Consider the following 26,879-nt stretch of genomic DNA (forward strand, 5'->3'; position numbering starts at 1 on the left):
GGGTACCTCCTTCTGTACATGCAAGAACTGAGGTCTGTTGGAGGGGCACTTCTCTTTGTCCCACCAATGGGAGCAATATACTGTGAGAGAATGTGAAAGAAAGCATTCTGTGCTATGGCCATCCCAGCAGTGGAATGGCTAACCTTGGAGTCCCAATTGTCTGGTTTCATTCTGGCACCAATGTAAAATGCAGTTGTATTTTTAATTAAAGACATTCATGGCTTTATCCAGTTTGCACGTGTGCATAGTTTTTAAACTTTTAAAATTTGTTTTAAATTGGCATACTGTAAATTTAAAGTTTTTAATGTTATAGTTGGATATGTTAATTTCATAAAATAATTACATTATGTCTAAATTATCTTCCATGGTTTTAAAGTCGTACACTACTCTGAGATATTTTTATATACAGTGTGATATAAACAAAAGAGAAGACTGTATAGTTTTTGAGAGACTTTTCCCTCTTCATGATATTATACTTGACTCATTTATGTATATATAAAATTCATAAACTGGAATAGAAACTATTTTGTTGAATTAGTTGAGCCTCAATTTCCTCCTTGTTCCATGTGCCTTTCTCAAAGTGTACCTTACTCATATCCTGCCCAAACCCCTTCCCTTCTCTCAGGGACGTAGCTAGGATTTTGGGAAAAGTGTGTGTGTGTGTGTGGGGGGGGTTCCAGACTAAGTGCCATTATTATAATGGGGCTTGGGTGTGGCAGCGCAGCGGCACGCACCATTCATTTTATCTAACAGAAGGGGGGGGGTCTGGACCCAAAGCCCCCCCCCCGGCTACGTCCCTGCTTCTCTCATAGTTAACCTGTACAACATGCCCTTTCTGCAGGGCTATGGTTCTGCCCCAGAGATATGAGAAAAAACCATGCATACTCAAGCCCCATTATAGTCAAGGGTGGTGACGGCATGTGGCCCTATTGGCAGAGTTACATGAATACACCACCATTGATATTAATGGGGTGAGGCAGGCCCACTGTATTCTGTTTCCAGCTGCTAATTTCTCCCTCCCCCCTCTTGCTACTGCTTAGACATCCACTTCCTATGATAATAACTTCTCTCTCTTATTCTGTTTCTTTCTGTTTCCATTTTTTTAAAAAAACCTTATAATTAATTTTTTAATCTCTCTTTCTGATTTTCTTCAAAGCTCCTATTTCCCTCCTATGTGGGTGGCCACTTTTGTCTTCTTCCCAATCTCTACTCATTTGTACTGTCTTCTCTATGCACATACATTGGACCTCCAATTTCTGCACTCAGATTGTTCTTGGGTGGCAGAGGTAAAGGCCATTACTGTGACCAGAAGGTGCACGCAGCATCAGACCCTACTAATTTCTCCTGTAGTGGGCAGAGGACATTTTAAAATATTTTCAATAATCATTGTATTCCCTGCTTAATGCTGAAGAAAGTGCTTAGGGCTGAAGAAAATGCTTAGTGCTGAAGAAAGACTCCTTTGCCCACCCCAATTTGTTGGGTTGGTGGTTTTTTTTAGCATCAGTTTTCTTCATAGCTGAGCTGTGGAGAAAACTCTGTTGGCACTACAAAGCCCATAGGTATGGGGAGTATCTAATTTTTGTCTTATGTATCCTGTAGTAGATAGAATTTTGTGTTCTCCTAACATTACTTGGAAGCTATGCCACATGGCGTCTGGATTGCAAGGTATTGATAGCAGCCATGTCACTGCAACTGCACAAGAAGCTTAGTATGCCATTAAAGAAAGGGCAGTATCTCTGCCAAGGACTGCCTCTTCATATTTGCTGTTTTTCCTTAAAGAATCAGTAGCACAGAATGCCTTTTGAATTAGCACAATATTGTTTTCATTCAGCTGATAGTGGCATCAACAGCATAGGAAATTCATCTACATTATCGTCCTTGAGCCATGTACTATTATTCTGTGCATTTTCGTAATCTCTTTTGCTTTCTATATTGTATTGTATTGAACTTTTCTTTTTGGTTCTTTTTGGTTCTTACTTCCTAAAACAATAGGGAATAATACACACATAGCAAATGTATTATTATCATTGTTATTATTATTATTATTATTATTATTATTATTATTCTAGTTTATAATAATCTGCAAGTATCTGAAGGAGTAAAGTATCTAAGAGAAAGATTAAAAATTCCTACTTTTCAGGGAGCAATTTAGTTAAAAGCATGCAGTGTAAAATTAAGTAAGAACAAACAGTGAGGGGAATAAGATTAGCATCAAGATGCAAAAGAATACTTGTTTAGGCTCCTGTTCTGTACACCTTTGGAAATGGGCGGACCTGGTTTTTAAAACTGTGTTTTTGCTACCTTTGAAGACCATAGTTTTCTCAATGTGCCATACAGTCTAGAACAGTGGTTCTTATCCTGTGGGCTTCAGAGTGGTTGTGAAAGTTTGAAGGCTTGAAGGCTGCTCAACCCCTTCTCCTCCCTGCAGTGGAGTGACCACGTTACAGGAGCCAAGGAAAAGGTTGGCTCTGTTTGCACACTGCTGCTCATTTCACCCCAGCCACAAACTGACAAGAAGAAGAAGCAAACGAAAAGTATTTCCTCCCCCCTCAATGCCTGTGAGGTCAGGTTTAACAGATGGTGTAAATGTTAATGGTTCAGTGTTCCGGTCTCCTCTTCTTCTTCCTCCTCCTCCTGGTTTTAAATTCTGTGAAGTGTACTAGGGAGTCTGCAGCAACAAAAGATATTTAAAGGGGGTCTCTGGTAAAGAAAAGGTTAAGAACCACTGATCTAGAACATCTGTTATCCATTTCAGCACCTCAGATTCTTAAAATTAGCATCAGTTTTGAAAAAAGGACAATAGATACAGTAAAATACCATCTAAAACAAATAATATCCAAAAACCTAAATAACTACAGAAGGAGCAGCATGTACAATAAAACAAAATGGCAGACAGGACAAAAACGTTTCTAAAGCTAAACACACTTCAAAATAACTATAGATAAGATCAACTACAAATGTGTTTCCACTATCACAGCATTGTTTCATGTTTACAATTTGCTCTCTGAACTCCTGTGGATAGCAGATTGTACAAAAGAAGCCAGCACTTTATACACAAGGGTTTCATTCATTTGTATTCTGCCCCTGGTGTGTTCATATTTTACCCTATCCTATTTAGCCTTTGAAAAAATGTGAGTCAACAGGATTGCTAATGTACTGCAATAATAAAGGATTCCAGTCTCATTGCTTGTGTAGGTTGAGTGGAGTATCAAGGGCAAGGAGAAGTTGCTTTCGCTCTTAGGTGAACTTGACCTTGGATTAATGTGTACACTGCATTTTTACCAGGGAAGCCAATTCATGTATCCCCAGAGGCTTGTAACTGCAAGAAAGGGCAAACTCCCTCCACCTTCTGTCAGAAATGGTCTGACTTCTTTGTGCCAAACTGAAAAAAACTTGAATCATGATTGAAGGATTATAAAAATGACACATCTGTGTCTCCAAACTAAGAGAGAGGAACCAAACTTTTGCTTTGTTAGTGAGCAACCTGGAAGAGTTGGTCTGGGAAAACCTAGGACAAAAGCCAATCTCCTCTTGGGGTATAAGGTTGTCCCATCTGGCTAGGTTTTTGGGCTCAGGCTTGATTTTCTTAGACTAACTCCTAAAGGGAGAGTTAGCAAACAACCCAAGATTTTATTGGAGAAGAATTCAGAACTTCTAGTGCTTATTTTCCCTGTGGGGTTGAACATTATTGAATTTCCAAAGCTTGTTTCTGTGACCAAGTGCTTCAGATTTCACTGACACCTCTAACAATGGCAACTAAAAAGACCAGGTGCAGTGTGTATTTGAATGCTGGTCTTTACACAGGGATTCAGCAGATGTTGCAAACCTCCCAGCTTTGTAGGTTCTGACTGTGTTTTTTCCTTTTGCGTGAAGGTCTTGATATCATGGCTGTGGTTTTTTTTAAATATTAGAATGGATTTGATTAACATTAATATTTGTGCTAGATAAGGCTTTAATTAAACACTAGAACACTTTACCTGTGCAAGAGCTGTGTCTCAAGGTTAATAAAATGCCAAAGTCTGAAGAAAGAAAAACATACCTTGAAACCTTCCACTTTTTTAAAATAAAAAGTGTTGAATACAAGATTAAAAAAATACTGAACTGCTTTGGTCACCATTACTTTTTATAATGTTCTCAAATCCAACATGCTCAAGCAGGTTTGAGTATTGAACTATGATTCTGGAGACCAGCTGTAGAAACCTACTATGTGACCTTGGACAAATCACACACAGCCTCAGAGGAAGGCAAAAACAAACCTTCTCTGAGCAAATCTTGCCAAGAAAACCCCATGATAAGATCATCATAAGTTGGAAACTACTTGAAGACACACAACAACAACAAGGATATATATATATATATATATATATATATATATATATATATATATTTCTCACAAACTCTGGCTTGAGGAATACACAGTAAATCTGTGTCTAGTATTAAAATAACGCAACTTGCTGACTAGCTTACAGATTTAATATGACCTGTTTTTATTTTCTAACACTGGAGTGAAGTCAGAGCTTGGTTGCATTTTTTTCTCTGGGGAATCCTGTTAGTAAAGCAGCTTCTTCACATTCACTTTGCTGCAGATTTCATTGGTGTAATGATTTGAAATAGATATCACAAAATTAGTTGTATCAGCTGCTTGTTGTTCAACAACTGCATTGATTGAAGCATAGAACATGCCTTGATTCTCTGTGGAATTACTTTTGTTTATTCTCAAATAATACCTTGCGCCACTAGAATGAACTGACATCAGTTAGGGAGTAATGAAGGAATAAATCTCCTTGTACTTTTTAATAATCAATGCTGCCTATTAAGATAGAGTTGATATAACAACATAGCTTATGCATGATTTAAAACTAAATTTAGGGATTGTTCTATACATATTCAAAGGATGTTATGAGTACCGTATATATTGACTCTGGCTGCATCTATACTACACAATTAATGCAGTTTGACACCATCTTAACTACTGTGGCTTAATGATATGGAATTCTGGGATTTGTAATTTTGTGAAACATTTAGCCTTCTCTGTCCAAGAGCTCTGGTGCCACAATATATTACAAATCCCAGAATTCCATAACATGGAGCTATGACAGTTAAAGTCGTGTCAAACTGCATTAATTCTGCAGTCTGATAGCAGCCTTTATTGTATACACCGGTTTGGGGTATGCAGTAATCTAGATGTTATTGAACTGCAGCTCTTTTCATTCCTCATTATTGGTTATGCTAGTTTAGGATGCTGGGGAGTTAAAGGTCAACAAACATCTGGGGGCCGCTTGATTCTCATCCATGATACACACAAATACCTAGGAGCAATTGCTATATTAGTCTGAGTTTTGTTATGGTTTTGAGGACTCTTACTTCTAGGTGGATCAGTTACCTCTAAAAAAACACCAACATTGTGTTGACAACGAACAATGTTGATTTAGTTACAGGACTTCATTAAGCCATAGAAACTTTTGAATGTCAGCACTAAAATCAGTAAAACAATTTACCTATGATAATCTTAGGTTTTTGATTAATTTTCCCCCCTGCATTTATTTTCTGCATTTTAGGAAACTGACAGCAAATTCGAGTCTGTAAGGACAAGCGAAACAAAAGAGGAAGCAAAAGAGGGTAAAACGGAACAAGTTTTTTGTATTGTTTTATTACTTTGAACTGTCTTTACAAAATATGTTGTAGAACAGGTTCACCTGAAAAAAATATTTTACACAAATAGAATAAAATAAGGTCTGTAATCCTCAAATTATTGTAAAAAGGTTTGGGGGGGGGGAGAAGAAGAAGAGAAGATCCTTTTTCTCATCTGAGGAAGTGGATTGTAATCCATGAAACTGATACTGAAATAAATCTGAAAGAAAGAAGTTGGTAGCATGAGCTTTCATACACTTGAGCCTGCTTCCTCAGAAACATGTTAATATGTGTTTGAGGAAGTAGGTTCAAGTCTACGAAAGCTCATGCTACCAACTTCTTTCTTTCAGTCTCTTTCTTTCAGTCTCATACCAGGTCCTGTGAGGGATGGGCATCCAGGGCAGAGATGTCAGAAATGGAATGATGTGATCAAAACGGTGAGCCAAAAAGATAATCCTAGCAGCATAGTGTTGAATGGAAACCAAAGGATTAAGATGGGACAAAGGAAGCCCTGTAAATAGAATGTTGCAGTAGTCAAGGTGAGAGATAACCAGGGCATGAACCAAAATCTTAGCAGAAGAAACTGAAAGAAAAGGTCTGATTTTAGCAATATTTTATAAAGGAAAAATTGGCATTAATTGGCTGTAGCCTGGACCTGGGGGACAAACGATAAAGAGGAATTAAAAATTAAGCCAAGGCTACATGCTTCATTCACAGGATGGATAGAAACATTATTGACTGTGGTTGAAAAAGTGTATTTTGAAGTAGAAATGAGTCTTTGCCATGCTAAGATTTAAGCGTTGGTGTAGCATCTATGTTGAAATAGGTGAAAGACATGATGAAACACGCTGTTCAGTATCCGGAGAGAGTTCTGGAGTGGAAAAGTATAGCTGGGTATCATCAGCATAAAGATGATATTGAAAACCATATGAATTGATAAGATTATCTAAAGATAAAATGTATAAAGAGAATAACAATGGACCCAGGACAGAGCCTTGAGGGACTCCAACCGGCAGGCAAACAGAAGTAGATGCCTGACATCTGGCTAGCACAGCAAATGACCGATTCAAAAGATATGATCTAAACCAATTAAGAACTAGATCAGTAAATCCTAGATCCTGAAGCAAATCTGTCAAGAGACCATGATCAACTATGTCAAAAACTGAAAAAATCAAGAATAAGAACTGAATATGGAGCTTTTGGCTATCAAAAGAAGAGTGCAACAGATGAAAGCCAGATGGAAAAGGATCCATGACAGAATTGATAGAAAGAAACTCAAGACAGCGAGCATAAACAGCACATTCTAAAACCTTAGAGAGAAAAGGCAGTAAAGAAATCAGGCGATAGTTGGAAAAAGAAAATGGATTGAGTGAGGTCTTCTTGAGAATGGGAGAAACTAAAGCATATTTAAACATAAAAGGAAATAAACCAGTAGAGAGAGAAAGATTGATGATTTGAAGAATAGAGGGCAGTATAGCAGGATCACGAGTGATTAGGAAATGAGAGGGAATTGGATCAGAAGAACAGGTTGAAGGATTTGAGGACATCAACAGCTTAGACAGTTCATCCAACACTGTTAAACACTGTTTTTATAATGAGGAGGATAGGAATGTAAAATTCCTTGATTTTTTTTTCTGAGATAAAACTTTACAGAGTCCTTCTCTAGCTTTCTGCTGCCCTTCAGATGTTTTGGGTTGTGGCACCTGTTGATCCTGACCATTAGCAAAGTAGATAGGATATATGGAGATTTAGCACAATATATCTGGTAGGCATCATGTTTTGTAAGGCTGTTTTACAGTATATAGTCTTCAGAAGTTTGTTCATCATGGTGTGTAGTTTGGGTATTCTTAAACTAGGAAACAAGTGAATGATCTGGAGCATACAGAACAAAGAAAGAGCTTGTGAGGCTGACTCATGCAACCATGTATCTGTGGTGTGAAAAACCATATCTGTGGTGAATCTGGTCTGCTGCAAACTAGGAAGCAGGTGAATGAACTGGAGCATCCAAAGGGAGATAGCCACAAATCATGTTTTGGCAATACATGTGAGCTTTTAAACAGTTCTTCTGGTCCTTAGCTATAAAAAAACAGCTGAAATGAATTAATGGGTCCCCTTTTACTTGGCTGTTTGTCCATCTCTGTGAAATTCAGTCATGGGATTAAGATAACTCTAGTTACTGGTAATTGAACATCACAGGTTCTATCTAATGGTGTCTCTGACACTAGTGTCCTTTATCATTACAGTTTCATATATGCCTTCCTGAAGGTTGGGGGACCCTTTAGGACAAATCTTGGGGTGCAGGGAAAGAGAGAAAGATTAAGTAGCATTGTGTAAGTGGAGGTGATGCTGGATAGAACCCAAAATTTCTAAAAGAGTTTTATCTTCCTAAGCTAGTGGTTCTCAACCTTTTCCATGCCCCACACTGCTAGAAAATGTTTGATTAATGTTTGCATCCCCTACAAAAATAATACCACATTTGAAGATGAAGAAGTCTTAATTTCTAATTTTTGAACCAAAAATTGAACCACATAACACTACTACAGGTGAACAAACTGAACTGTAAAAAAAAAAAAAAAAAGAAAGAAAGAAAGAAAGAGAGAGAGAGAGAGAGAAGCTTTTAACAACACATAAAATCCAAATCTAAACTGAGCAATTAGGTTCTGATTTATTCAGAAAAAAGTGATGACTTGTGACTTTTCATTCAAGGGCACCCCAGGTTGGGAATGCCTGTTTGAAGGGAAACAGATCCCCTCATGTACCTTGGATATGTACCTAAGATATGAGTATAATAACTTGGTAACCTCCTTATGTTTTGACATATACAGAAGCAACCAAGTGTGTTTTATGGTGCAGTCCAAGTCTCAAACAAGGAAAACTTAAAATAGAATAAGGAAACACAGTAAGATGGAAAATGACTAATTAAAAACAGTGATCCGTGTACTGTAGCCAGAAATGCGAATATACTTGACTTTTAAAAAATACCAAGAGAAGAAAGGAAAGAAGGAAGGAAGGACGGAAGGAGTGTTACTATATTTGGCCAAAAAAAAAAAAAAAAAAAAAAAGAGAGAGAGAGAGAGAGAGGAAAAAAGAACACTCTTTCAAGAGCAGTGACAATCCTACATCCAAAAGTAAAACATTCCATTAATAAATAAATACATTGCAAATGCTAAGCTCAACATAACTGTAAGTCCCAAATTGTATGTAGTCCAAAGATAACCATCAGCTAAATAATATGTGCTCCCAGGAGCATTAATATGCTTTTTTGCCTCTCACTGAAGCCACGAGGCAGCCACTCATTAGTAAGAACAGTTTCAAAGATGGGAGAACTGCCAAAGTGCTGGGTCAGCAGAAGGCGGAGAGGAAGATTGAAAAGCCTGGGGCTTATGCCAATAAACTCTTCTGCAGCATCCTAGCCTGGAAAATTACCAAGCATTTATTTAAGATTTTCATAACATCTGGTTCTTCTTTTCCAGTGCCTTTTTATGAGCCTTTCAGAAATGGGAAATTCTGAAAGGCCGTTTTCATATGCTAACACTCCACAGCACTGAATGAAAAGGGCACAGCTAAGACAGTCTGCATGAATTCTGATAGGCCACAACTTTGGCAGCCATACTGCCATGTGGGGTTTTGCTCCAGGATCAGAACAAGATAGAAACGTGTTCTGTGTACTGAATTGTTCAGGCTTATCTCTGTACAAATGTAGCACCTGTTCTTGGCTGTGCCAGGGACTCTTCAAGAATAATCAATGCTATTTTAACAGAGCATGGTGGATTTTTGTTCTGTTCTGTTTTCTAATGGCAATAGGCATTGCCTGTTGTTTCAAAGACATCAAATATCCTTCAAGTGGCCGAAAGGATTTCAGTAAAGTTGGAAATGTATTTCATCATTAGGACTGTGACCTAATAAATAAATACATAACATGAAGAAAACTTAATCCTTTAAAATCTTAACAGAGTGCTATTAGTCCACATTCAGATAAAAGACTGAAGTTAAAAACAGTCCATAGTCAGGCAATCCATTACTGACAAGACATTGGCTTTGAATTGAAGCAGCCTCCTTAGAATTAGGTGGAAAGGAAGAAAAGAGTTAAGCATCATCAGCATACTGGTAACATTAGGGCCCAAACCATGAGAAAACCTCTCCTAGCAATTTATTGTTTATTGTAAATAACATGGGGAAAAGATGAAACCCTGAAGGACTCTGTGGGCTGATGGCCAAAGAGTTGAACAGAAATCCCTCAGCTTCATCTTCTGGGTTCACACTTCCAGAAAGGAAAGGAAGTACTATAAAACATTGTCTGCAGGTCCTATTCCAGTAAGACAGTCTAGCTCATATCCTCTAGCCCTAGGAGATGGTAAAGATCAATTGGGCATCTTCCTCAAATCTACTAGATTGAGTCTCAGTTCTGCAAAGGCACAAATTTGTTATTAGAGTTCCAAGAATCCCACAGTGACACAGAGGTGAGAGAGGTTGCAAAGTTTAAGTGGCAACAGGCAGCAAGCTGGTAAAGACCCAACCTTCATCTACAGAAGTTCCATCTAGTCCTCCCTCTCTCTGCAGAATAGAAAGGGCAGTCAAATTACAATTGGGAAAGGAAGCACAGTTTTGTTTCATGATGAAACAAGGAAGGATTGTGGAAAGTAATCAACTTTACAACATTCTTCTTTGTTGATGATGCACTTGCATAGACATGTCACTGGAATATTCTTAGTGAATGTATTTTATTTTATTTATTAAAACATTTCTGTCTCACCCTATATGCAATGATCTTAGGAGAGCTTACAGTAAAATGAGTGGTTTAAAGCAAGTTAAAATAATAAGAATAATTGAATGATTTAATGTATGTCAAACAATTATTACTTCACATGCACAGTTTAAAAACAGTTAAAACAATTTAAAACCACTTGTGCAAATGTGGATGAAATCAAGTCTCAAACACTTTAATAAATATCCATGCTTTTGCTTCGCACCAGAATGGCAGCAGCATTGGTGCCAATCAGGACTCTTAAGAGGTGGGCATTCCAAAACTGGGATGCCACAGCAGAGAATGCTTTTAATGTCAATGTCATTACCTGCATCTTGAATTCAGACTGGAAACATATTGGTGGCCAATATAATTCCTTTAAAAAAAAAGTTTCACAAGGTTTCTTTATAGTGTTCTGGTCAGCAGTCTAGCTGCTGCACGTTGCTCTATTAGATTAAGCTTCCCAGTTGTCTTCAAGGGCATCCCCACATAGTATACATTGCAATAGTCTAATTGGAAAGCTACCAGTGCATGTACTACTGTGGCTAAGTTATCCCTGTCCAGGAAGGGCTCAGGTTGGCCATGGACTCCACTTGGGCCTCCAGTGACAAAGATGGGTCTAAGAGTATTACTTCCAAGTTATACATCTGCTACCTCCGGGGGAGTGTAGCGCCATGCATGGCAAATAATTTACCCAATTCCTGGGTGGCAGATCTTTGAACAGAGAAATCGTGGGCAATTGTGGCTCTCCAGGTCCTTTTGGACTAGAGTTCCCATAATCCCTTATCACTAGTTACATTGGCTGAGGGGATCTGTAGACTAAAAACATCTGGTAGTGCATTGCCCAACCTAGTATGTAAGGAAGGAGCCCTGGTGGCACAGCAGTTATATGCCTGTACTGCAGCCACTCACTCACAAACCACAAGGTTGTGAGTTCAGTATCAGCCAGGGGCTCTGGGATAACTCAGCCTGGCATCCTTCCGTAGGTCACTAAAATGAATATCCAACTTATTGGGGACAATTTACCTTACATTTTGTAAACTGCTTAGTACATCGGTAAGTGGTATAGAAATGTAGTTGCTATTGCTATTGCTAAGGTGAAATGCCTTACAGCTGTGTAATAAAGGTATGGTTAATTTTTATGCATGGTACACCACTGCTATGAAAACCAACATGGTATAGTGGTTTAAGCATTGGACTATAATTCTGGAGACCAGGAGTCAATTCCCTGCTCAGCCATGGAAGCCCACTGGGTGACCTTTAATGACTCACATAAATTCAGTCCCAGAAAACCCCATAGCAGGTTTGTCTTAGGGTTGCCATAAGTCAGAAACAACTTGAAGGCACACAACAACCACAACAATGCTATACCAAATTAGAGAGAATCACATATGTTTTGTGTTGGGTGTATATCTTTGAAAATTTAAATGTCTGGCACGACTTCATGTATAAGTTGAGGGCAGATTTAGGAGCCAAAATTATGGATTTTTATATGACCCATGGATAAGACGAAGGTAAAACTTAGGGATGAATAACAAAAAATGTAAAGGACAAAGCAAAGGAAAATGATACCAAAGAACTTATAAAAATTTTGCAGGCATAACTGTTTGTGCACACCTAAAAGGCTGGATGGACGAGGGAGAGAGGTAGTCAGTGCTTCTTTTAGGTGGTCTTGGGACGGACTAAGCTTTTCTTTTCTGCCACTTTACTCAGAGAAGAGGACAGTTCCTTTTCTGATAAGAGTTAAGATACAGTATTTAGATTGACCCATGGTTAAGTCGACCTAGTTTTTTTGAGGCCAGTTTTGTGACTAAAATTTCTAGACTTATACAGTAATATTTTAAAACAAACATACCCTTTTAATGTATGAGGTCTGAGTAGTCACATGTAGCAGGGGTAATAATTCTTATAATTTCAGAACAGAGGTGAAGTATAGCATATTTGACAATAACAACAAGAGCTCACTGCAAGTGTTAAAATAGCTCAGCAGAAAGAAAATTAAATACCTGACCTGTAATTTGAATTGCTAATCTTTCACTGAAGGGTATTCTCAGTATAGGGCAGTGGTGAATATCTTCAAAGAAGAACCTCCTACCAATAGCCTCTGTTCCACTACCTTCAGTTGCTGATACCTAGACGTTCAGTGAGTCTTTTGTGCTACAGAGGAGGGGAATCGAGAAAGGTCATGATAAACAACTTCAAAAGAACTATAACATTTATTTTTTTTTAAAGGGAAAATGTATGTGATGGATCAGTGTAAACCAGAATAAAATTTTGCCTCATTACTATTAACTCTGCTTATTGGGTTGGATTCAGTTCAACCCTTCAAGTTTAAGAGGGGTGTGAGTTAGTATAGAACCATAAAGTGCCATGCAAGAAAGAACATTTTGCTCTCTCTCTCTTCTGCCTACACCCTCCACAGCCCTTCCTAGGGTGTTCTGGAGGATACTCCAGTCCTTCAGATCTGATCCCCAAGGGGCATAAGGAGTGCAGGGAAAAATGGAGACCAGCCATCATTGTCTCCTCTTAGATGAAGTTGAACATTCTGTGAATACAACTCCACAAATCTGGATTGAGCCATTCTTTAGGTTGGAGAAAAAAAGACAGAGAAGTGATACAATAACCACCTTTATATATTTGGAGGGATGTCATGTAGAATATGGAGCACACTTGTTTTCTACTATGCAAGAGACTAGGACACAAAGCAATTGTTTTAAATTAAAATAGCAGAGATTCCACCTAAACATTAGGAAGAACTTCTTTACTGTCAGTACTGTTCAGCTGTGGAATAGACTGCCATGAAGGATGGTAAACTCTCTGTCTTTAGTGGTTTCAAAACAGCATTTGGATGGCCATCTTTCAGGAATGCTTTGCAGTAATTAGACATTCCTGCATGGCACGTGATTGGACTGAATGGCCCTTGGAGTTCCTTCCAACTCTTCTGGTTTTTATGATTAGTTCAAAACTCTATGCTGGTACATTTTTTACTTTTTTGAACTGCAAATATAAAGGAAGACGCCATATATAACATTAATGGTTATTTTACCCTTTTCTCTTTTTTCTTACATCTAGCACACAGCCAACATATTGGTGACAACAGCACAAAGGATGATGTGCCAGCAGCTGAAACAGACATAAATCTGGAAATATCATTTTCTGAACAGGCAGCTAGTCTCAAAGATAATCCAATAAACAAAGTGTCAAAGGGCAAAGAAGATGACACACTCCTTCCTGTAAGTGCTGTTTTTTTTTCTTGCAGTAAGATCTTCAGTTTTCATCTGTTGTCCTCTCTACCTCTGTAAAATTACCTGTGACACAATTATTTATTCAAATTTTGCATCATGTTACTTGTCTGCTCATACAAATAGATATGATGTGAATAAAAGGGCTGTCATTTGCATGTCTGACCCCATCTAAATAGTTCATGCCACCTCTCATACTTCCCTGCTATCATTGTATTAGCATGGATGCCTGAAGTAGGAAAGTAAATCTACAAAGATGTTGACCGAATCCTGGCAACTTGATCATGCAGAGTTCTAGGATCCAGTGATATCTATGAACATCAAGACCTGTGCTAATTGTAGACAGTGGAGCAGTGGTCTTAGAGAAGCTATACAGTGAATTATACATGTATACAGATATGTAAGCCCACTTTGAATAATGTATTCTACCTATGATCTATCCACAGTAGAGCTGTGATCTCTCTCTCTCTCTCTCTCTTCCCCTCCCTCCATTTTGTGATGTGGGGCCCCACAATCCTCAATCCTTCTTTCCCCTCAAGTGTCCTCTCAAAGTTTTGTTTGAAGGGGGCTTAGGTACCTAGTTGATACAACCAAGGAGCTTTTTTTATACTGCTGGCAATGAGCCATGCATGGAAAACTATTTAGTTAGAACCTAAGACTTTTATTCTGTCATTTGTCTGGTTAGCTTTATAAGTACAGTAACTGGAAGTGGGTGGGTGAGTACTGAGAAATGTAGCCTCTGCTATTAGTACATGAAGACTGAAGAAGTGCAGTCAGGGAGTAATTTGACCACCTCAGCAGATGACTTTTTATGCCAGTCCTGAGATCATTCTCTGGGACTGAAAGGACTTCTCATTAAGATCAGATCAGGTTCTTTTTGTCCAGTTTTCAGTCTGTGTGTGATGGTCTTTTTTTTAAAAAAGCATGCATCAAGACCTTGACTTGTATACACTTTCATAAAGGCACCACATTTTCATATAGATTAGGCTAATCCTTAAATGTATTTAAAGCATGTATAAGTCTCCTCAACATTTGTAGTGCACTTAATAGCTTCCAGTTTGCTGTTTGGCTATATACTCTCACAGCCTGATGCCTTCCAGGTGGAGGAAGACTGCTGTATATAAATTAGAAGGCCTCAGTGAAGCTGCAATTTTAATATTATGCAGAATTTTGGAAGGGGGAAAGGGAGTGAGAAAAAATCCAGACCAGAAATGTGTGATCAAAATATAAACGTAGTGCCAAAATATATAAATAAACATTTTAAAAAAAAACCCTCTCCTTTTATGACATTAATTCCTAGATGTTCTCCTTCCATGTCAGTTATACATATGAGGAAGAGAGTGGGGAAAGGCATATGAGCTCCATCCCATTTTTTAGATGCACATACAGGCCCTGTACAGACTGGCACTTTGTGTCAGTCTGGGGCTGAAATTAGGGTTCTGTAGGGCTGGGCGTCCACACATTCCCAGCCCTACTATCATCCCGCGGGCACCATGATTGCATACACCCATTCATATGGGACACGCTATGATGAAATCTGTGTGGCACAGGTCCTTGCTGTGTGGACGTCATCATTGTATGCGAGTGCACCAATCGCGTCCCGCACGTGGCATAGAAAGAACCCACCGGGAGCTTTCTGCCCATCTGCATCCCCCCAGGGAGACTCATTATTTTTTGTTTTCTTTATGTTCAACATCAGACCTGCTTTTGCACTTTCATCTTTGATCTTCCTTATTAACTGTTCCAATTTCTGAATGTCTTCTGTTAATATTATGATGTCGTCCTTATATCTTAGGTTGGTAATGTTTCTTCCTCCTATCATAACTCCTCCCTTTTCTGTTCCTAATTCTGCTTTCCTTATGTTTGCAGCCTATAAGTTAAATAAGTAGGGTGATAGGACGCAGTCTTGCCTGACCCCTTTGCCTGTTGGGAACCACTCTGTTTCCCCAAATTCTGTTCTGATGGTAGCCTCTTGCCCTTGGTACAGATTCTTCATCAGGACTATCAGATGTAGTGGCACCCCCATGTCTTTAAGTGCATTCCATAGTTTTTCATGATCTATACAGTCAAATGCTTTGCTGTAGTCTGTGAAGAAAAACACAAATTCAATATAGACAATGAGGAAATTGAAATAGTTAAAGAATTCCCATATCTAGGATCAAACATTGACCAGAATGCAATCAAGAAATAAGAAGAAGACTAGGAATGGGAAGGGCAGCTATGAAAGAACCGGAAAAGATACTAAAGAGCAAAGACATACAACTGAGCAGTAAAGTCAGAATCATTCAAGCCATTGTATTCCCAATTACTATGTACAGATGTGGGAGCTGGACAGTGAAGGAAGCAGACAGAAAGAACATCAACTCACTTCAAATGTGGTGCTAGAAAAGACTACTTAGGATACCATGGACAGCCAAGAAGACAAACAAATGCGTCCTTGAACAGATCGGCAGGGCTCTCCTTGGAAGCAAAGACGATATAGTTGAGACGATCGTACTTTGGCCACATAATGTGAAGGCATGGATCACTAGAAAAAACAATAATGCTAGGAAAGGTAGACAGTAGAAGAAAGAGAGGAAGACCACAAACCAGATGGATAGACTCGATCAGGGGTTATGGGAAGGACTTGCAAGACCTGGGCAAAGCAGTGGAAGACAGGGTTGTCGTGAATCGGAACCGACTCGAGGGCAGCTGACAACAATAATGGAGTCTCACTGTGTGCAGATGAGAATCTGGGATTTTAAAATGTCTTTAAAATCTCAGAGAGCCTCCACATATAAGCAAACTCCTCCTCAGTTTGCCACCCTCCATCTGCAGAGGATGGGAGGGCAGAATCAGCTTGGCAATCCCCATTGCTTTCCATAAGTGTAGAGTAGAAGTGAGCAAGTGTGTGACTTTGGAACTGAATTTCCCTATAACCCCCTGCAGGTCACAATATCAGACAGTGCACAGGTAAATACCATATTATGTAGATATATTCTGTTCGCACTGGTTACTGGAAGTGGTGTTTCCTCCCTTCTGGGACTCTTGTCACACTTCACAGTTATAGGACTATGATTTTACTGCCATGGCTGCATCCTGTGGAATCTTGGGTTTTGTACTTTGGTGTAGTTTGGTGGCTGCTGAGAATTGTAAATAATCCTCCCTAAACTGCCAATCCCAGAATTTCTTAAGAGGCCAAAATGACAGTTAAAGTGAAATAATAATGCTGTAATTGTAGAGTGTGAAAGCCCTCTGATTAGAATTTTGGCTGGGATCCGATTGAAGGAGGAGTGACTGCTAGGACTGCTCTGAGGGCATTTGTGGAATAAAAGGGTATTAGTGTGTATTTTTGCATCTTTGGGGCAGTTTTAGCTCAGGTTGTGAGTGATAAATGCTGAAACTGATAGGCTGCACTTTCCCAAGCCCTGGTGTCCTATCTCCATGGAAGGGATGGAGGGCAGTATGCCTAATATCTTTGCTCATACAAGGTTGTCAAAATGTAATATGTGGGACACATGTGGCCACAGAGGGTGTTTTCCTGGAACCTCTGCCCACCCTGATGGTCCCCATCTGTAAAAAACCAAAATACACCAATGTGATTTTCCAATATTTGAAGTTTGCAGCAGTGGTGATATTTCATAAAAACAAGACACAGAACTTCCTGTGGTTTGCTTTACTCCCCCCAGCAGGTTTTGTGAAACTGCAAATGGATTTCCAGTTATTTCCCAGAGTTGGTGCAGTCTGTCTGTCTGTCTGTCTGTCTGTCTTTCTTTCTTTCTTTCTTTCTTTTTATCATATGTTGAAATTAGGACTTTGTGCTGTCATCTTAAACCTTCTGTTTAGAATTTCAGACTGCCAAAAGACAAAACGGGTACAACCAAGATTGGAGCCCTTGCACCTCAGGATATGAAGAAAATCCATGCCTTGGCTCTGATTGAACTGACCGCTCTCTTTGATATACTTGGAACAGAACTTAAGCCACAAAAAGCAATAAAAATTAAAATAAAGGGTGAGCAGCTTTTATTTGTGTGTGTGTTTTAGCAGTAGTGGGATATTCTCCATTGTACATGCTGTCCTGCCATATAAAAAAAAGAAACACTGTTGTCCTGCTAGTGTTCTTGGTACCAGTCCAAACCTATAAAGAACAATTCATTCATTTCTTTATAAAGGCTCGTGTGATATTTCCATGTCAGTGACTACTGTGTAGGCAGGTTTGTAGGGTGGGTACAGTTCAAGCCAAGGGACATGCATTTATATTCAATAGAAGTCAGCTGCAGAGTGTTATGTGTGCTTAAATCTCTGCTACTAAAGTCAGTGCAATTTATAACCACTTAGCTCTGAGTAAATCATGCCAATTAGCAGAAAAGAGTGCAGTGTGCACAGAGAAGGAAGCTAGGTTATATAGACATTTACCAAGTAATACACAGAGTGGGAATGGTAGGTTTTGTTTGCTGTTAACTTCTGTCAAGTTGACTTTAACTTATGACCATCTTATGAATGGGAGCCCTCCAAGTAGATACATGTGACTTGTGTGTGTGATTTGTCTCTGGTCATATGTTGGTACTTACTACTTGTAATCTGTTGGGTGTATTTTCAATGAACCTATTCAATAAACTTGACCATCATATTTTTAAATCATCCTGTTGTGAGTACTATCTCACTTATATGTGCCAGACAGAGATCATTTTATTTTACATATTTTTTAAAAGCAGTTTTTACTAGTTTTCTATCAATGTGAAGTTCATGGCAGCTTTGAAAAATTAAAAAGCCAGTGCTAAATGAGAATAATGATATATTTTTTTTAAAAAACTGAGAAAACAGGCTAAATACAATGTGGGAAGTATTCATCTGATTTTTTTTAAAAAAAAAAATAGGCACCAATGCACAGGAAATGTTAGCATTTTGTTAGCTGCCTCTATTTCTGACTTCCTCTTTAATCTTTACAGTGACTTGAAACATGTTACCAGTTAATCAAATACCTTCCTAGTCCAAAACCTGCAGTCAGGGTTCAGCAGAGATGATAGTGCAGTAGCTAAATAATTGAAAGCAGCAGTGCCAGGGAGTGATGAGAGACACACTACAAGGCACAAATGAGTTCTCTGAATGCAGGTTTTGTTCCACAGCCAAGAAAATAACTTGTTCCAGTGCTGAACGAGACACATAAGAATTTTTGAACTTTTGCTCCACTACTGCCTTCCATTTGCATATGCCTACATTTGTATACACTAAATCAGTGTATTGAACTTCCTGAGTAGGCGATACTATTTTAAGAGAGCACTGCTTCATTTCATTTCATGTATGTAGTGTTTCTGGGCAGAATTCTGTTGGTTAGCCCCAACTAGATGCACTAAATCAATTACTGAATGGTAAACACTAGGTAAATATGACTGATTCAATGGATTTACTCTAATCAAGCCCAGCAGCAGGATTTAGGTATGTATTTTAGAGCTATTGAGCCTCTTCACATTTACTCCAGCATTTTTGTTCCATGTGATTTGTACAGAGAATGATTGGTCTGCAATTGAAATAATTTGGTACTAGGACTTTGTGCAAGTATGATACAGAAGTTTAATAATTTATCAAACCTAAATAAATCCCTTGTTCTGTTGACGGTCAGGCATGCAGATGTTTGCTCGTACAATGGACATGTTCTGTGTACAATTCCCTTTGCTGCAGTTCCTACAAATCTGCTCCAGAGATTCCTCAGTCCTGTCGATCAAACTGAAGAGGTTAATCAGTAGACATGACACAAGGAGAAACTGTCCACTGTGAATAAGAAAATGTAGAATTTCTATAGATTAGTTCACTTGTGCGTATGCTGTATATTTTGTCTTCATGATATTTATAGTAGGACTGTAAGAAAGGCTGTATTAGAGAAGAGGCATGTGAGCTAGATGCAATCATGGCTTGCTTATTTCTGCCTAATGAGTTTTATAGCTGAGATTTGAATCATGGAGTTTCCTGTTCGGTTTCAATGAATGATTTGCTGTTTAAGAGCAATGATGTTTTTGCATGTTGAACAAAACTTAGAAATAGACACAGTATCCAATTAAAGGCAAAGCAGATTGCAAAAATGTAAACAAATCAAAAACACAAAAAGTTAAATCCTGTTACTTAATGGGATGAAATGTACTTTATTAATAGTAAATGGAAGTATAATAAATAGAAGAAAGACATAATTTCTGTAGGGCAATATAGGCAATACATATTTATGGCATCTCAAGTCTCTTGAGCATCTTACCTTTAATAGAAGTAGGACAGCTTTGTTCTGTTGCTGATGCAACATTTCTAAAATACAGATGTTCAGGTTGCTTTTCCCACTATGATACAAGAATATGAATCTTGCAAACTATAAGGATTTGCAAGTTTGCTTATTTTATGGCTGGAAAAGGAGAAATTAAGAGGTTTTGCTATTACCAAGTGTGCACTTTTCTGATTATGCTTATTACAGCAATCATATGCATGTTTTCTTGAAAGCAGGTCCCACTGTGGGATTTGTCACATGGTTATCTACACAGGTACTAATTAACAAATTCACACAAACTAGGGCTATATCCCTGACATAGGCTTAGTCTGTATTAGTACCTGTGTAGGTTTAACACAGTGGAAAATACTATCTCTGAAAATGTTTTCATATTCACCATCTCATGAGAGTATTGTTTTTTGTCCCCTTACTTTCTACAGAATCTGGTCTTTTTGGTGTTCCACTATCAGTTTTGCTAGAACAAGATCAGAAGAGGGTGCCAGGCATAAGGGTGCCACTTATCTTCAAAAAAGTGAGTGTGTTGACCAATTCATTTCTTCATATTCATTTCATTTCTTCATATTCATTTCAGCATATCTTAATGCAAGCATGTCTGTGGTCCAATTACTTTGTGGGCCTGACATGTAGCATGTATTTCTGTTTTGAGAGAATATAACATTCATTCGTCTACTAAAATATTTTTATATCACCTTTCTAAAATGTTAAGATTTGAACTCTGAACTATTTTTTGTACTGTAGTTTAAATTTAGGGCTTTCTTCCCTTCCCCTCTCCCATGCCACCTGAAACTGTGTTCCAAACAACTTCCCTGCCCTCTGGGGCATATTTTTGATGTATGTGACATGGGAACAATTCCCCTTATTGGTGCCACTTTTGGAGGCACTTCCATCAACAGAACAAACCTCTTAGATCTTTTCCACTGATCCAAATTCTTTAAAAAGAGGCACATGTAAACACCCTAAAGGCACCAAATCCCATCTGATCTTGGAAGCTAAGCAGGGTCAGCTCTGGTTAGTACATATGGGTGACCAGCAATGAATACCAGGTACTGTAGGCTATATTTCAGAGGAAGGAACTGACAAAACCACCTCTGAGTATCCCTTGCCTAAGAAAACCCTGTGAAATTGGGGTCGCCGCACGTCCACAGGCAACTTGAAGGCACACAAGCACACATATACACACACGTTCTTTGGACCCATTAAAATGACTCTGGTACCACTGCAGCATCTTAAAAGCCAGTTTATACAGTGTCCTAAATCAATTTTCAGTCTCAGCTTGAAGAGTCCCATTAAATCAACTGTCAACATTTGAATGTAAATTCATTTGATTAAATGGGTCTGATCTACTAGAGTCTAAAAATTGGATTTAGGTCAGTTCCTTTTCCTGGCTGTCATGCATCACCACCAACTCATGTGAAGAATTGTGCAGCATTGCAACTGGGATTCTCAAAACTTTGTAGTTCAAATCAGAAAATCCCTCATCAGGAAAGTTGATCTGTAGAGCCTGTTGAGTCAGTTCTTTCCATGTCATCTGTGGAGAACAGCCAGTGGGAGTGAAGCTAGAAAAGGTGGGGACTGCTCAGGAGTGGGTATAAATAGAGAGGTGGAGCCATGTGTTGGGGAAATGTGTCAAGCCTGTGGAAGCAGGGGAGTGCTTTTAAGATTGCCAGAGGTTGCAGTTGGGGAAAAAGGGGTTCAGCCTGAATGCGATTCAGACTCTCAGAACCGGGAACTGGGTATAAAAGGGACAGAGAGGTCCAGTGTTAAAGAATGTGTCATTGTACCCTGAGGGGATAGCTGCCTAGGAGGCTGAAGCAACTGCTGAGAAGTGCAGTTAGCAGGGTTTAGTTACTTAAGTTAAGGACTAAGGGAGTCTGGAGTTAAAGTGTATACAGTATGTTAATATTCTGCAGGATATATAGATTGCTAGGAGGCAGGGAGATTATTAAGTCATCTGGAGAACAGACAAAATCAGTATTAGGAAACTGGGGACGTTTAATTAAAGTGGTTGTTGGTGTAACAGATAACCAGAAGGGTTAGGAGATACCGAGGCTAGATAAAGGTTCTGTGGGAACTAGGTCTATAAGGGAACGTTTATAAAGTTAAGTGAAAAAAACTGTTAAACTTTGTAATTACTGAAGCATTTTATACACTGTATCAAGCTTGAATAACATCCTACAAGAAAGAATGTATTCAACCTTGCTTGTAAATAAAATTTGTTCCTTTGTTTCAACAAGTAGTTGCCTGAAGTGTGCTTACAGATAACATTATCCATGCTACCAAACATAAATAAAACGCTAGCAAAAAGAAAAAGGCTTTTTATTATTTAAGACACTTCAGATAGTGGTGAGATAGTTGCCAAGTCGTCACACATTGGAAGCCGTGGGATCAGATAAGGAAGGAATAACCATAAGATCCTGATCCTGAGTGAGAGTCTTGCCGCCACCATGTTACATATTGGTGCCGAGCTGTGGGATTTAAAAGATCCATTGTGCTGGCATCTGAAAAAAGTAATGAGACATGATGAGCCTCGCCACATTATCCCACTGTGCCGAGTGTGTGTGATCCACTTGGTGTGCAACGGGGCTTGGGCAAAAAAAAAAGCCTATGAACTGGCTTTGACTGGCAGTAAATAGTACTTACTATACGCTGTAGGTTCTTGTAAAACATAGAGTGCAGATAAATAATATGAATTAGACAATCCTCTTACCTGTCATTCTTACCTGGTGTGAAAACTCAGGTATAATATGGATGTAATATAAATATGAAGGCACATGTTGGAGTGAAGTTTTTCTTGACTGACCATAAGAGCCAGCTCATTTTGTGCTCCAGTGTCATGAAATGTTTTTTTTGGGGGGTGGGTGGGCTATATTAGTAAATTGCATGCACTCGCCACTGAACATAAATATCTATGCAAGTGCAGCTCTACACATATAGATTTCTCCTGTGGTTCATACAAACCTTTCCCCTTAACCTAAAAGATTTTGTTCAGGAGTGGAATGTATTTGTGCAGAAGGCTCATGCCCATTTCCTGTCATGTGTAGACCAGATGCTATGTGAAATAGCCACTAACCCTTTCAAATAAGTAGTATTTTACAACCATGACCAGGATCAAGACATTCTTGGGTGCATCAAATTACAGCAAAAGCGTGGATCCTCTAGTCTTCCAGAGGCAGATGAACTAAACTTGCTTTCTTTCATCAACATTGGTTGAGGCTGATGGGAACTGGAGTACATTCATATCTGAAGGGCTGCAAGTCCTCACCTTTTTATATAAAAAGGTTTAGCTACAGGCAGCCTTCTTTGTGTAAAGCTTGTATATTTCCATGGTTACAGTAGTACCAGTTTTTCACTCATATATGTGCCAGTGTTTTAGTAACAGCCAGTGATCCTGAGGTGCCTTCTGTTTTAATTTACAGCTCATTTCCCAGATAGAAGAGGGAAAACTGGAAACAGAAGGACTTCTTCGAATACCTGGTGTTGCTGCAAGAGTGAAGGTAAAATAACATTTAACTCTTAGAAGATTGTACAGGATATATTGTAATCCCATCACATTTGATGGCTTGTGTTCAGTGTCAGGTCAAACACAGAAATCTTGTAAGCATATCTAGGACACAAGCATTATAAAGTACTCCCTGGACAATGAACAGCTGCTTGTTCAAGCTGAGAGGGAGAGTAAGAAGCCCATGGCAGAACTGGAACCGTGGTCTAGATTCTTGTGTGTTAAAATGTACTATATGTCATGATCTAAGTTGTTCACAACTGTTAGCTTTTTTTATTGAAACATTTAGAAAATTACAAATATTATCAACATAGTCAAACTTCAATCACAGTAACATAAAGCAGATACTTTGTACATATAGGACAATACAATAGAACATTATCTTGTTGCTAGTTTTTAGTCTCCCCCTTTTTCAGGGTGTTAGATTGTAATCTTTTATTGTAATTCCTTGACGGTAATGTTGTAACTTGTGCTGTATTTCTTTTATTGTTTCATTGTTTATTGGCATCTGCTTGTTATTTTTTCCAATGAGGGGTTGGAAATGGGGAATTCTTTTTGATAATTATTGATTTGAATGTAATAATCAGTGTTAGGCTTTTGTCATTATTGAATTGCTACAATATTACTGTTATTGTTGTTGTTATTATGTTTTTTGCTATGTATTGCTATGTTACATTTTTTAATTATCTTATGTATATTGTTATTATTTATTGCTATTGCTTTGTATTTCCCTACTGTTGTAAGCTGCCTGGATTCCTAGTGATTGGGTGGGGTATAAATAAATTCTATTATCTATTATTATTAATACACATACATATACATTTAACATTTAACAAATATCTGTCTTGTAAGATTTCATTAAATCATCTTAATCACTTCCTGGTTTCCTATACTGTACCTATTCATAAGAGACAGAATAAAAATTCCTAAAGGTTAAGGTTCATAAAAAGAAGCAAAAAACTAATATCATCAATTTCAAAAGATCCGAGTTATATTCATACAATTTACAGTTTATATTTGATATTTACATATCTATAATGATAGTATTATTATTGATCAAGGAGTAGGGACAGGAAATAAAAAAGCCATACTGGAATGAGAGGGAAAAAATACCTATTTGTGGCAGTAAATCTGAGTATTATATAAGTAAAACCGTTCATTCCCTCTTGGTTATATCTGTAATTCTGTACACAGTGTCATTCTTCTTCTGTCTCCTTGGGCCTTCTTTCTTTCATTAGCGCTGTCAAGATGTCCATTTGCATGGCTTCACTGAGATTATTTAGCCATTCTTCTTTTGTTGGGAGGATATCACTCTTCCAATATTTGGCATATAAGATCCTCGCTGTTGTGATGATATACAGAATGATAAGTCTGCTCATCTTGCTTTCCCCTAACAACTGTTAGCTTTTTATATGCAGCAGTGTATTTTTCTTTATTTTTTCTTTTATTTTTTGTAAGTGAAATGAGGGAGATGGTGAAAAACATCTATTCTTCTTACGTATTGACTTTTCATTGTTGTGTGATGTCCTCTGGATTGTGATTTGACACCTGAGTAAACAAGCCTTTGCTTTCCCTCCCTTTGAGAGTATTTGTATCTCTCCAACTTTCCCAAGAACTCCTCACGCTCTCTTTTTTAATATGTCCAGTAAAAGGGTTTATTCGAAATAAAATGTGCCTATAGGACAGACTTACATAGAAGCTACCTCTGAAAAGTATGGTTGTCAGATGAAAAAAGAGGCAGTACTTTTGTTCCTTTAATGGTTGTGTAGAAGTGTGTTACTAAAAGTGGTGGTTTATAGACTGGTACTGGACCACAAAGTATTGGCTGCCAGGGAATGGAGATTTTTCAGGAAAGCAACAGTTGTAGCTAAAGGGCATAAATATGGCGTTGTTGCCTGGCACTCAGGGGGTGGGGGATGGGGATATCTACCAGTCCCCAAGATCAGCTCGCTTAAGAAGCACTTGCAACATTATTATTATTATTATTAACCTTTATTTATGAAGCGCTGTAAATTTACACAGCGCTGTACATGCAATCTTTTTAGTTAGACGGTTCCCTGCCCTCAGGCTTACAATCTAAAATTTCTCTCTTCTATGCTGCCAATAAAGGGAGAGGAGTCCTGTCACTTGGAAAACCTAGTGGAACATTCCAGGGGTAGCTGTGTTGGTCATAAGTACAGTAACATCCAAAATCCACAAACCAGTGATACCAAAATGCCCAAAATACATGTTCCAAGCTTTTGAAGCTCCACTGGCTTCTTCATCAGGCAACAATGCTAAAAATCATACAGGAAAAAAATATATATGACCATGTTAGTCACAAGCCAGCATTTTGAAAATGTTTCTGTGCTAAGTTCAGGTGTTGTTGGAGGGACATTCATTCAGACCAGCTCCTCATCCTTCTGACTATGTGGGTACTACAGAAAAAAATTAAGTTCCACTAGCAAGACAAAAAGGGATGCATTTCTGGAGATCCAAGTTGCCTCAGTCCTTTGTGAAGCCACAAGCTCCTTTGTTAGGTAAAGAGCACCAAATGTCTAGGAAAGCCCTATCTTCTAAGGAACACTGTATGAGGCAAAGAGAGAGAGGCCATACCTTTGAATGTTTTAAACACTGAACTGCAAATAATTTGGACTCATTTGGTTAAGGAGGACTGATATCATGCTTCAGTTACCTCAAACTTCTTGGAGTGAATTCATCACAGCCTGTGCAACATTTGATTATAATTTTTAGAGATGTTAGGAAATCATAATCAACAAAGTGGGAGGATTTTTCCCATGCCTTATCCTAAATTAAAAGTTTCAAACTTTTAGCAACATTTCTTGCTACTAGATATTATTAGATAAAGAGTGAACAAAAAAAGCTATTGTAAAATTAATATGTACCCTAGCTACATTCAATGTATTACTTATACAGGAAATGTAAGGATATCCCTAGTATCATCTGTGAATATGCCTTGAGTGACATGCAAGCACTCTGTGTAATTAGTACAGAAAGCTAGGATAAGATGTTAAAATGTAGGTGAAGTAAAGTTTGGGATAGGATTAATATATTTAAAATGCTATTTTAAAAAGCATAAAATATGGTGTGTGTGACTGCCTGCATTGACTTTTCTTCTGCTCATGTGCCTTTCAGAATCTTTGCCAAGAGCTTGAAGCAAAGTTTTATGATGGGACTTTCAGCTGGGAAAATGTAAAGCAGCATGATGCAGCAAGTCTTCTAAAGCTTTTTATCCGAGAACTGCCTCAGCCACTGCTTACTGTGGAATATCTCAAGGCTTTCCAGGATGTGCAAAGTAAGTACAATTTTTGTTCATAGGTAGCTGAACAATACTGACTATACAGCATGGATACATGTCCTTCTGGCAAATATTTTGCCTTCAGTCTGTAATGTGGGACAAGCAAACAACAACTTATAGTCCTGATTGTTCCTGACACAGTTAATTTTCCTTGGCTTGCAGATTTATGGCTTGCATCCAGTTGGTGTAACTTTATTGACAGAATCCCCTTTGATCCA

At 38.3% G+C, this 26,879-nt stretch overlaps 1 protein-coding gene across 1 annotated transcript in view; it reads left to right on the plus strand.

The window, feature by feature from the left end:
* The window catches only part of ARHGAP18 (Rho GTPase activating protein 18), a 137,802-nt gene that overhangs the window by 89,799 nt on the left and 21,124 nt on the right, over positions 1 to 26,879 (plus strand). The window contains exons 4-9 of the mRNA XM_042445642.1: positions 5,559 to 5,619; positions 13,448 to 13,608; positions 17,443 to 17,608; positions 20,284 to 20,375; positions 23,281 to 23,358; positions 26,499 to 26,658. Of these exons, the coding sequence (XP_042301576.1) occupies positions 5,559 to 5,619; positions 13,448 to 13,608; positions 17,443 to 17,608; positions 20,284 to 20,375; positions 23,281 to 23,358; positions 26,499 to 26,658 (718 nt within the window). The remainder of the gene's footprint in view (positions 1 to 5,558; positions 5,620 to 13,447; positions 13,609 to 17,442; positions 17,609 to 20,283; positions 20,376 to 23,280; positions 23,359 to 26,498; positions 26,659 to 26,879) is intronic.

This window comes from Sceloporus undulatus, chromosome 1 (genome assembly GCF_019175285.1).
Source record: "Sceloporus undulatus isolate JIND9_A2432 ecotype Alabama chromosome 1, SceUnd_v1.1, whole genome shotgun sequence".
NCBI lineage: Eukaryota > Metazoa > Chordata > Lepidosauria > Squamata > Phrynosomatidae > Sceloporus > Sceloporus undulatus.